The 13,468-nt window shown below is 39.6% G+C and overlaps 2 gene segments (V, D, J or C); both read right to left on the reverse strand.

The window, feature by feature from the left end:
* Positions 1 to 9,032: 9,032 nt before the first annotated feature.
* LOC118494190 lies at positions 9,033 to 9,668 on the reverse strand. The segment is given in 2 exon segments: positions 9,033 to 9,463; positions 9,595 to 9,668. Coding segments are annotated over 2 exon segments (438 nt in total).
* Positions 9,669 to 10,311: 643 nt separating this feature from the next.
* On the reverse strand, positions 10,312 to 10,828 carry LOC116051916. The segment is given in 2 exon segments: positions 10,312 to 10,635; positions 10,724 to 10,828. Coding segments are annotated over 2 exon segments (348 nt in total).
* Between the last annotated feature and the right edge of the window lie 2,640 nt (positions 10,829 to 13,468).

The following is a 13,468-nucleotide window of genomic DNA, read 5'->3' on the forward strand; positions in this document are numbered from 1 at the left end:
GACAGCAAATAGGAAAACACGACGGCAAATATGAAAACACGACGGCAAATATGAAAATACGACGGCAAATATGAAAACACGACGGCAAATATGAAAACACGACGGCGAATAGGAAAACACGACGGCAAATATGAAAACACGACAGCAAATATGAAAACACGACGGCAAATATGAAAACACAACGGCAAATAGGAAAACACGACGGCAAATATGAAAACACGACGGCAAATATGAAAACACGACGGCAAATAGGAAAACACGACGGCAAATAGGAAAACACGACGGCAAATATGAAAACACGACAGCAAATATGAAAACACGACAGCAAATATGAAAACACGACGGCAAATAGGAAAACACGACGGCAAATATGAAAACACGACGGCAAATATGAAAACACGACGGCAAATAGGAAAACACGACAGCAAATATGAAAACACTTCAACAAATCACAAAACACAACGGCATTAACTTCTACCGGAAAAGGTAGGGCCTATCTAGTAGAGGACGGACCCTCCTGATTGGACAGACGCACTGTCTGTCTTTTGACAGGAAGGAGAGGTGAAAAAATAAAAGTGCCTCACTGTCTATGCTTTTAATAGACGGACTAGCCGTTTCTCATTTCAAAACACTGGACGAAATGGATGTGGAACTATGAACTGTGCTGTTGGTGAATCGGCGTCAGTCTGCTTGCAGGAGGAGAATATTCTGTCAGGAACTTTGCTCGCAACGTGCAAAGGTAGGTAACGTTACCGACACCGATAGGCTTTAATGTAAGCAATAGTCGTTTTGTCTTATTTATCCCATGTCAATAAATTAAAAACTCGTGGGAGTTCATGTTTGTACAGTAGTCATAACACTTACCGGTAAGGAGAATTGCAGTAGCTAACCGTTTACATTAGCTTGTAGTTTACTGCATGTATGCAACATTAGCTCATTGTCCAGTAGCTTCTAGCTTTCAGACAAATGCAGTGCAAAATATGATCAGCAACTACAAGGTAAACGCTACCAGCTAATGAGCTACCACAGGCAGTATGATATGCATTAAACTGCAAGTGAGAAAGGGTAAATAGTACTGTAAACACACAAGCTACAATGCTACAACCAACAAATGAAAAGTCATAATACCTCCATTGATAAACACCCACTAATACAGTAAAGGTAGGTGTAAGTGTGTTAAATGGTCAACAGTTGTCAGTTAAGACCATGATGAAGAAACTACACCACTACACAGTTACATGAAGTACCTTCATGTTTCAGTATGCTTAAATATACTTGTGATACAATTCTAATCTTACCAGGACAGGTTGGATAACTACTGGACTAAACTAATCTTACCAGGACAGGTTGGATAACTACTGGACTAACCTAATCTTACCAGGACAGGTTGGATAACTACTGGACTAAACTAATCTTACCAGGACAGGTTGGATAACTACTGGACTAACCTAATCTTACCAGGACAGGTTGGATAACTACTGGACTAACCTAATCTTACCAGGACAGGTTGGTTAACTACTGGACTAACCTAATCTTACCAGGACAGGTTGGATAACTACTGGACTAACCTAATCTTTCTCCTTCTGTCTGCAGTCCGGAAGCAACACCATCATTGGGAGCTGAGTCTGATCGCCGCTTCATGTTGAATATACTTGTGTACAGTATATAGTAATGTTTGAATAAATGTTATAATAAAGATACACGTTTCATTAATGTCTTTTTAGAGCTTGTATACCTAACTAGTTATTAAAACAGGTAGCATCTGAATATAATTACTCAGTTAGAAGTTTCCTGTGTCCAGGTCATAATTTGATGGAAAAATAAACATTGAAAAACAGTTTATATTATATACACACCCAAAAACTTAAAAGACACAGACAAACTAGTTAATTTAATGCATTTATTTTTTGAATGGCAATCTCTAATATAGCAAATAATCTATTCAACATCTCTTTTTGGCCTCTGTCTCCCTGCTTGTCTTTTGCTTTCCCTCTCCTCCTCATCTCTCCCTTCTGGTGACGCTAGTGCAGCCACGACGCTGAAGTTGGCATCCGATTCGCAGCTTCTGATTTGGCAGTTAAGGGGAACTTAAAACTGTTTTTTTTTAACCTCTTACTGTATTGAATGAGTGTTAGTCATTAAGGTAAATTTATAATTATGTCTAAAACACACTTTTAGATTTGTGAAAGCTTTATTGTCTTTATGAGAAAAGTTTTTTTTCACATATAAACCACATTAGACTAGGTCTAGATCCACCTAGACTTGTCAAATCTGGACTACATTATCCCAGAGAGGCTAAGGAGTCTTAAAAACACAGTTTGGGATTTGTGAAAGCTTTATTCTATTTGTGAAAATGCCATAAAGGGAGATTTTACTGTTTTTTGCATATGTAGACCACATTGGACCAAGTCCACATCCAAAACCACAATACCTAAACTTGTCAAAACTGGACAAGAATTAACTCACTCTCTCCATGTCATTTATTATATCCATGAGCAGGTCTTCCCCTGTACTTGTGTAAACACGGTAACGCAAACTTGGTAATCTACAGTGGGCAATACAGCACCGTAAAGAAAAGACCTTTACGACAGCAGGTGTGGTGAAAATACTACCACTTTTGTCCAAAGTGGCCGCTAGAATTAACACAAACTGAAAGTTACATATAGCCACTTTAAGTCATAGAAAAAAATGTCTTCATGAATATAATGTGGAACTGCTGTGGACCTATCTCTGAGAGCAACACATTTAGGATGTATTTGAGCCTGTCAGAAGACACCATGGTGCACACTTTATCAGAGAGTGTGTCACAGCTGGCGAGGAAGTTTGACAGGTATTTCACAATCCTGTCCAGCTGGGTTTCATCATCAAAGAAGATCGGGACCCAGCGTTCCCCAGAAGTGGGGTTGCTCCTCACCTGAGACAATGGCCTATGAAGTATGAATTAAAAAAAATCTTAATAAATACTCAGTCCTGCCTCTTTTTCTGAGGAAAGGTGAGAAAACAACACTTATGTTGAAGGAGAAGGATTTGAAGAGTAAATTAAACCACTGGCAAATCTATGACGATATTTGGATTGATGTCCAAAAGGTAAAAATAACTTTTTCTACTTTTCTTTTGAAGTGAGAAGGAAGACCTGCTCATGGATATAAGAAATGACATGGAGAGACGTGGACTTGTACGTTGAATGTCAATTAGCAAAGGCCATGCTGTGGCAATAAAATAAAACAGTTTATTTAGCCTCTCTGGGATAATTTAGTCCTGATTTGACAAGTCTTAAGTATTGTGGTTTTGGATCTGGACCTGGTCCAATGTAGTCTATATGTGAAAAATACAGTAAAATCTCCCTTTATTGCATTTTCACAAATAGAATAAAGCTTTCACAAATCTCAAACTGTGTTTTTAAGACTGCTTAGACTCTCTGGGATAATTTAGTCCTGATTTGACAAGTTTAGAAAAACGGTGAAATCTCCCTTTATTGTGTTCTCATAAAGACAATAAAGCTTTCACAAATCTAAAAGTGTGTTTTAGACATAATTAATAATTTACCTTAATGACTAACACTCATTCAATACAGTAAGAGGTTCAAAAAACGGAGGATCAGTCACTTAGCAATGTAAATTATGTTTCCCTGCTGAATCGGACAGTTTTAAGTTCCCCTTAAATTTCCCCTTAACTGCCGAATCGGAAGCTGCGAATCGGATGCCAACTTCAGCGTTGTAGTGCAGCCTCCATTTGTTCCTTAGTCCCTGTTAAAAGACAGCAAACACAAGAAAAAGATCTTTACCATTATAAATGCTATAACGGAATGTTATACTTGTTACATGGGAAACTACTCATACATTTTAGCTTTCATTTAACGTTGCTAGTGAAGTTAACAAGGTGCAGCTTTACCTCCAATCCTGCAGCTACAACTGATAAACAAACCAATTTCTAAATCTCTGCTAACATTACGCATATACAGTAACGGCTTACAAAAAGAGATGAAAATGCCACCGGACATTAAACTTTACGAACACAAATGGCATAAAAGACAGCAACACAGCTAGCTAGCTAACAGCCTAATATTAAATGATAGGTTCAGTTAGCTTAACGTTAGCTCGGGTGTATCTACCTAATTATAATAGCAATTTGTACCAGCATTAATGCGTAACACTTGACATTGATGTAACACATTAACGGTGATAACAAATGTACGGCAAACACTAAATATACTTACATTTAAATGTTAATTGTGCCATCAGCGATGCCGCTCCAACTCCCACTTAGGTCCGCCATTGTTGTTGTTTTTTTAACGAGCCGGCAAAGCCGCGCGCATAGGATTGTGGGTGATTTGGGAGAGCGAAAGACAGACAGTGCGTCTGTCCAATCAGGAGGGTCCGTCCACTGCTAGATAGGCCCTACCTTTTCCGGTAGAAGTTAATGCCGTTGTGTTTTGTGATTTATTGAAGTGTTTTCCTATTTGCTGTCGTGTTTTCATATTTGCTGTCGTGTTTTCAAATTTGCTGTTGTGTTTTCATATTTGCTGTTGTGTTTTCATATTTGCCGTCGTGTTTTCCTATTTGCCGTCGTGTTTTCCTATTTACCGTCGTGTTTTCATATTTGCCGTCGTGTTTTCATATTTGCCGTCGTGTTTTCCTATTTGCTGTCGTGTTTTCATATTTGCCGTCGTGTTTTCCTATTTGCTGTCGTGTTTTCATATTTGCCGTCGTGTTTTCATATTTGCCGTCGTGTTTTCCTATTTGCTGTCGTGTTTTCATATTTGCTGTCGTATTTTCATATTTGCTGTCGTGTTTTCCTATTTGCTGTCGTGTTTTCCTATTTGCTGTCGTGTTTTCATATTTGCCGTCGTGTTTTCATATTCACTGTCGTGTTTTCATATTTGCCGTCGCGTTTTTTCTTATTGCTGTTGTGATTTGCACTTCAGGGCCACCGTAGATTATATATAAAAGGTATCAAGATAATTATCATTAGAAAAATGGGTTTTCGTTTTTTAAATCACCTTGTATGCTTGGTTTGAGATCGACAAACATTATCTTATGTCTCCTTTTTTCAAATTTGATATTTTGAGTCCTGATAATGAGAACAGGGTTTCATGCATTTGTTCCAGGAAAACTCTGACATCCAACACATTTCAGTTGTGTGCATTTAACAATGTAAACATCTAATTCAGTTTTGTTGTGGGAGAAGAGACAATGATCAGTGATTGAAATCCCAAAGTATTTAAACTCAAGCAAGAGTGCAGGCTGTGAGCTGGTGTTGAAACCATTAGTGGTCTGAGGGCTCCTCCTTTGGTGGCTTCATGTTACAAGTGTTCAGGCTCTGAGGGGTTTTTGTTCAGGTCTACTGATGGTTTGTGTTACTGTGGCTCTCTGGCACAGTAATACACAGCAGTGTCTTCAGGCTGCACATTCTGTCCATTTAGAGTCACTGTCTTGCTGGAAGTCTCTAAGTCGATACTGAACTTGTTCTTCAGTGAATCTTTGTAGAGCGAACCTCCAGTATATTTCATTCCAATCCACTCCAGTCCTTTCCCTGCAGGCTGTCTGATCCAAGCTGTGTAGGAGCCAAGAGAATAAGAGACCTGACAGGTGATGGTCAGACGTTGACCTGGCTGCACAGTCACAGAGGCTGGCTGGGTCAACTGTTCACACTTCACACCTGTGGAGGAAAACATGTTGAGTATTGAATCAGTGTAATAGCAGTGAACAGTGTGCTGTGATCATACTGTCAGTGTCTCTGCCTCAGTGAGACTCACAGGATCCAGCAGCCAGCAGCAGCAGCAGAGCTACAGAGAACATGGTTGCTATTGAAGGTGATCTGATGGGAGCTTCTCTTCTTCTGCTGCAACTGACAGCATGATATCAAGTCTTTATAGCAGACTGTGAGGAAGTTCACTTTGCATAGAGAAGGACACTGACAGGCTATAAAAGAAGGCTGGACTGTCCTGTCACAAGTAGTCAAAGACTGGACTTATGTTAAGAAAATGTATTCTGACACATGAAAGAAATTGTATTTATTATCACAGCAAAGTTAACACAAAGTTACATTCATGTTTATTAATTCTTCACAAAACTTGAAATTCTCTTAAACTCATAATATTAAACAGAATATGTAATGTCTGCTTTAAGTACGTATATGGGAAGTGCAATAAACCCTTGCTGAGTTTTTGTACAGCATTGCTCCTTCCTGTGTCACTGTGGCTCTCGAGCACAATAATAAACAGCAGAATCTTCAGTCTTCAGACTGTTCATCTGCAGATACACCTGCTGTCTGCTGTTTTCTCTGGAGATGGTAAACCGGCCTTTGACTGACTGAGAGTAGTAGTTGTAGCTACTAGCACTGCTACATCCTCCGGCACCTGGACTCCGCAGGAACCTACGCCAGGATCCTGTTTGTGGACTTCAGCTCTGCCTTCAATACCATCATTCCGGCTCTGCTTCAGGAGAAACTCTCCCAGCTTGGTGTGCCTGACTCCACCTGCAGGTGGATCACTGACTTCCTGTCTGACAGGAAGCAGCATGGGAAGCTGGGGAAACACGTCTCCGACTCACAGACCATCAGCACCGGATCCCCCCAGGGCTGCGTTCTTTCTCCTCTGCTCTTCTCCCTGTACACCAACAGCTGCACCTCCGGTCACCAGTCCGTCAAGCTTCTGAAGTTTGCGGACGACACCTCCCTCATCGGACTCATCTCTGATGGAGACGAGTCTGCCTACAGGTGGGAGGCTGACCACCTGGTGACCTGGTGCAAGCAAAACAACCTAGAGCTCAACACTCTAAAGACAGTGGAGATGGTTGTGGACTTCAGAAAGAACCCAGCCCCACCTGCCCCCATCACCCTTTGTGGCTCCACAATTGACACTGTGGAGTCTTTCCGCTTCCTGGGAACTACCATCTCCCAGGACCTCAAGTGGGAGCTGAACATCAGCTCCCTCGTCAAGAAAGCACAAAAGAGGATGTACTTCCTGCGGCAGCTGAAGAAATTCAACCTGCCAAAGACAATGATGGTGCACTTCTACACAGCCATCATTGAGTCCATCCTCACATCCTCCATCACCATCTGGTACGCTGCTGCCACCGCCAAGGACAAGGGCAGGCTGCAGCGTGTCATTCGGTCAGCTGAGAAGGTGATTGGCTGCAATCTGCCGCCGCTCCAGGACCTATACGCCACCAGGACTCTGAAGCGTGCTGGAAAGATTGTGGTTGACCCCTCCCACCCCGGACACAAGCTCTTTGAGTCACTCCCCTCTGGCAGGAGGATGAGGTCCATCAGGACCAAAACCTCACGCCACATGAACAGTTTTTTCCCCTCCGCCACTAGCCTTCTAAACAAGGCCCAGAATCCACCCTGACTCTCTCCACACCCCACCTCTGGCTCCTCATGCCACTGTACCTACTCTGCTGTAGCGTTCCTTTTTACTACTGTTTAACTTATTTTACTATTTATTTAAATTTATTTTATCGTTATTAATACGTACTGTGTGTATATGTTTATACTTATATTGTTTATATCTTTTTATCCTTCTTATAGTTGTATGTGTGACATGCTCCAACAACACCATGACAAATTCCTCGTATGTGCAACGTACTTGGCAATAAAATCCCTTTCTGATTCTGATGTAAGCGATCCATTCCAGTCCTTTTCCAGCAGCCTGTCTGATCCAAGCATTAGCATAATCTCCACCAAACCCAGAATATGTGCAGGTCAGTCTGTGGGATTCTCCAGGTCTTTTAACCACTGATTCAGACTCAGTCAGTGTTTGACCCTCAGTACCTACAGACATTTAAACAGCTCATTAGTTTCTGTAATGCAGCCATGTTGTCTTTGTACCAGGTTTGTCAGAAAAAAATATTGTTCTTACCTGCCCAGTTAAATGACAGGATGAGAAAAACAACCAAATAATCAGGTCTGATCATTGTTAAAGCCAGTTGTCTCTGTCCAGTCTACAGCGTGTATGTCAGTGATTTAGTGTCTGTCCTTCACTCTGCAACACATATGTAGAGATGGAAGAGGTCAGAGATTTGCATTGACTCCTCCTCCTATGAGAGAAACTCAACAACACATCTCTGGGAAAGAAATCATAATTTTCCGTAGTGATTATGATTTTCTTAATAAGGAAGATAGATTTATTTATACTCAAATTAGATGTATTTATATACTTTGCTCAGCAGCATTTGCTGGCCATCCATATTCTGGATATATCATGCATAAATGTCCAAATATATTGTCAACACCTGCTGTTCAAAATCAAAAAAAGGAACATTATTACCATTTTTTTTGTAGAAAAGCAAATGTCAATTGTAACAAAAAGCCATATCATTTAATCACTGTAGCATACTGGGAAAACAAACTTTTGAGTTTTGAGAATTACATTTTTTTTTAAGTATGCATGTTTTGGGCTGTACATCATCGTGCCCCGCCCCCCACTGAATGATTTCTTTCAAAGATTTGAGAGTGGTAGTAGTACAAGGGCCTCCACCAAAGGGGACTGTGTAATACCTTTTAGGTGCACCACTTTTGGACAAACTGTTTTGTCAGTAAAGAGAAATAAATATTGAAATAGTCTACCCTCCACAATAAGGGCCCGTCCCACATACATCAATTTTAAAACTCATTTAAAATTCTGGCTTTTAGAAAACCAAAGCTACACTCACTTTTAACTTTTAACTGCCTCACACATTTCACTATGTGTAACAATGTATGTTCTGTTGTATGTTGTCTTGACTGTTGTTGTTAGTGTTTGTCTTGGCTCTCAAACTATGAGAGTGTTGCATGCTTGTTACTGTTTCCATGTTTTTCTTTTTATGTATCTGCCTAGGTACAATAAATGAAAATTAGCTACAGTGCTGACTCTAGCATATCTACATTGTGTACTTGTACTGATGTCCATTAATATGCACTGTCCCTATCTAAATAAACTATTAACATAAAATAAAAACAAAAATAACACAAAAAAACAGGAAGTCACAAACCACAACATCAGCTGATGCTTCCATTGTGGTCAGGAATTTGTGTGTATGTGTTTAGAGACACTGTCATATTCTACTTAGTATCACCTGACGTCTTATCTTCTACTGCCACCTGTTGGTTCTTGGGAAAATAATTTGTATGAGGTTTTTGTCAAGCCTCTCTGCTTCCTTTAACCAGTGTGTTTCTCTGGCACAGTAATACACAGCAGAGTCCTCTGGCTTTAAGTTGGACAGTCTCAGATACACCATGCTGTTGCTGTCATCTCTACTGATTTCTACACGGCCCTGCACACTGCTGGCATAAGTGTTTCTGCTTGCAGTAGAGAAGCCGCTCCCTATCCATTCCATTCCTTCTCCTGCAGGTTGTCTGATCCAGCTCATAACACAGCAGCTAAATGTGAAGCCAGATCCCCTGCAGGAGAGACTGAGAGTCTCCCCAGGCTTTTTCACTACTGAACTGGAAGGAATGGACTCCATACTCTGACCTGTACAACCTAATGAAATAAAAGGGAGAGAGGAAACACAGAAGAAATTAATCATCTGGGAAGTTTTCTGGTGTCACTGACTGACCATCAGTCCATGTTGTCTGAGAAAAGATAACACAGCAAGAAGTAGGAGAACTCACAGGGCAGAGAGAGAGCAACCAGCAGAAGAGTGAGTGTGTTCATCATCCTGAGGCTGGAGATGTGACATCTGATGCTCCACACAAAGAACAAGAGCAGTCAGCAGGACAGAAGTACACTGCACAGACTGAAGATTTGCATCAGGATACAATGGGGAGGGAGTGGCTCCTAAACCAGCACTCTGTATAATTTGTACAATAAATATATATATATATATTTAGAATTTATTATTCTTTCATTTTTTAATTATAATTGCATTTCCTTCCATGCTAAATACAATATCAATAATCAGATATGACCACTTTTTTGTAGTGTTTTATCATATAACCAAAAACAAAAAAAACCTAAGGATTATCTGTAAGGTTTTTGTTAAATGAACTCACAAATCAATGATGAAATGTGTGGTTGAGTCACATGGGTGCTGGGTATTTGTGCAGGTATGTTGGTGGTTTGCATCACTGTAGAGCTATATTTTTAGGAAAGAGCTTATATTTATTATAATATATTGATTTTATTTTCTAATTTCAATAAGGTTATCTTTTTACAAATACAGGCTCTGAGTCATGATAAACTGTTCCAACATGCTGACAAATACAGTTTTTATTGATGACATATCTTTCATTATAAATTGTCAGTCATTCAGTGGAACATGTGTTTTCACAGTTCTGACATGCTTCAGTGCTTCTCACACAGAGATCAGTGTTATTCAGTTTTTGTACAGCTTAGTAGTGTTGTGTGTCACTGTGACTCTCGTGCACAATAATAAACTGCAGAGTCTTCTTGTTTCAGACTCTTAACCTCTAAGTGCACACGATTTTGGGAAGTGTCTTTGGTGATGGAAAACTGGCCTTGGACACTTTGGGAAAATATTGTGCCAGTTCCGCTATCGATGCGTCCGATCCATTCCAGTCCTTTCCCTGGTTTCTGACGAATCCAGTGCAGCCAAGCTAGAGGCAGTCCATCCACCTTACAGGACAGAGTGACTGGTTGTCCAGCTCTGCTCACCACTGGCTCTGAGGAGGTGAGGGACTGGCCCTGAGCAGCTGGAAGAGACAGAGTTTACATTACAGGGAGCCAGCCGACATCCAAAGCTCCTTTTCTCCTCCTTCGCTCAACACCGACTTCACTCACCTGAAATGAGAGCCAAGAGGAGGACACTTTGTACAACTGTCATGGTGGGAACTTGACTCAGTCTGCAACTGCAGAGGCTGTTATGGGGATTATATAATGTGTTGACAGAATGGGTGGGGATTATTCATCAGTGTGTGAATTTACATTTTAGCAGTGGGAGATACAGTTTTCTGACAGAAAAGGAGGAGTGCTGGACTCTGAGAGAGAGAGAGAGAGAGAGAGAGAGAGAGAGAGAGAGAGAGAGAGAGAGAGAGAGAGAGAGAGAGGTTTTCGAAACAGACTGAGATACTTTAAAGATGTTGTTCATTGTTTTTCTTATTTTCAGTGTGTTTGGACAGTTTTTAAACTGTGTGCATTTCTAAGAGGGTAAGATTGTGTGGTGTGTAGTTCAATGTATACAGTACAAGCTGTAATGTCAGTCTAAGACGTTAATTTAAAAGGTTATTGTTCACCTAAGTGAGGTGGATTACTGCTAATAGAGAAGACAATGTGACAAAGGAATACATAGTTTTTCCTCCAAGAGCAAAGGAAGTAAAAGTTTGCCTTATTACAGTATTACTACAGTATCCATTCAGCTTCCAACCCAATGGCTTACATACACAATAATAAACAGCAGCTCCTTCAGTCTTCTAGCTGTTTATAGTGAAATTGATTTGAAATGATGAAATTGAGAACTATATAACTAAATGAATATGTGAAGAATCAGTCACTGCTGATCCAGCATCTAAATGTTCTATTTCTGTTGGGGTGAAGCAAGCTCTCAAAGGGTCTGAGTATAAAATTGTAGTTTTGAGTGGCAATCAGTCAAAATCAAAGAGATAAGCAGAACTAAGTGTTTCCATATTGAGGACAGAGAAACTTGAGACTGACCCCTTCTAGGGTTTTTATAAAAGAAAATATAAGATTATTTGTCACTCCTGCTTTAGATGCCACATGGCTGAAATGTGTATGTAGTATTTATTTTATCCATACCTGGACAAGGATTGTTTTGCTGTCTTTGGCTGTTTTGTAAGGAAGTGATTGTTGATAGATAGATAGATAGATAGATAGATAGATAGATAGATAGATAGATAGATAGATAGATAGATAGATACTTTATTCATCCCGAGGGAAATTTTAGGCATCCAGTAGCTTAGACAACCATAACACAAAAAACACATACACACATATATCTCACATACGAGGATAGGACCCCCTCTATAAATGATATGCTACATCTTAAGGGGCTATCCTTTAAATAAATTAAATCAATTGAAATTAAGGTAAGATATTTTTTAATGTATATAATGGTTATTGTTCGTGGTTAATAATGTCTATATTTTTCAGGGCACATTTTCATGATTTTATTAAAAGCAACAAAAGCTAAAACATTGTATTTTCTTCTAAGAATATATCTATGAGAATGTGATCTGTAGGATTTTGTACAGCTGCTTAACCAACTCCAGTCACTGTGGCTGTCGAGCACAATAATAAACAGCAGAATCTTCAGTCTTTAGACTGTTCATCTGCAGATACAGCTGCTGTCTGCTGTTGTCTCTGGAGATGGTAAACCGGCCCTGAACTGACTGAGAGTAGTAGATGCTGCTACCAGTAGGCTGACTGATAGTAGCAACCCACTCCAGTCTTTTTCCAGGAGCCTGTCTGATCCAGGCCATCCAGTAGCTACTGAATGTAAATCCAGATGTTGTACAGGTCAATCTGTGGGATTCTCCAGGTCTTTTAATCGCTGGTTCAGATTCTGTCAGAGTCTGACCATCAACACCTGTCAATATACAAAAAAACACCACATAAATGTTGTTGTTATATAATTCAGAACTATGTTTGATAACTATCAGTGAAAATCTTCACCTGCCCAGCAGATAGTTAAAAGCAGCAGTCCTGTCCTATAGTCCATCATGTTAAACTGTGTGTCCACTGTTCTCTGTCCTCCTCTCTGCACTCAGATAAGTAGAGGTGGAAGATATCTGAGTTTTGCATTGACTCCTCCTTTTTTGACTTTCTCCTAACTGTTTTTTTGTGTTTTCACAAATCACCTCACTGTATCTCTTACCATTTTGACTTTGTTTAACATTTTTAACCTGATGTTACTAATCCTTTTTATTTGTGTTACTGTAAGTCACTTTGTAACATTTGCATGTGTCTATTTACTCTCAGGTTTGTCCAATGCAAAGTACAAATAATGGAATAATGGAATAATAATAAAATTATCATTCAAAAAATTGGTTTAAGTTCATGTAGTAGGTAAATCACATATATATATATATTACATTAAAACATAAAGTCATTTTTGACAAAATTGCTGTTTTTCATATGAATAAAGCTTATGTACAATATTATTAGACCAAACTTTTTAAACTAGTAAAATTCAGAGAAATAAATTCAACTTCTGAAGACAATTCAGCTGCATTCATTTATAATTTCTTAAATAAGGTTAATATTAAACACTTTCTAAAAGTCTAATTCAGTCTTTCTTGTGGCAGTACAGACAATGATGTATCAGTGTTTGAAACCTACAAGTATTTAAACTAGGGCTGTCAAAATAACGCAAATGCTTTTAACACCACTAGTTGTTGTTGATGTAGGATTAATGTACGCGCATTTTGTGATTTGGGCCTCGGGACGCTCTTTAGTTTTGGGAAACAAGGAAGCGATGCACAGTAATGTTGTGGGTGGCTAGCAGAAACAACCCTTGAGCAGAAATGGATAAAGAAAAGAGTTTTGAATTGCAAGTTCAGTTTCAAAGCC

This window comes from Sander lucioperca, chromosome 21, assembly GCF_008315115.2.
Source record: "Sander lucioperca isolate FBNREF2018 chromosome 21, SLUC_FBN_1.2, whole genome shotgun sequence".
NCBI classification, from domain to species: Eukaryota; Metazoa; Chordata; class Actinopteri; order Perciformes; family Percidae; genus Sander; species Sander lucioperca.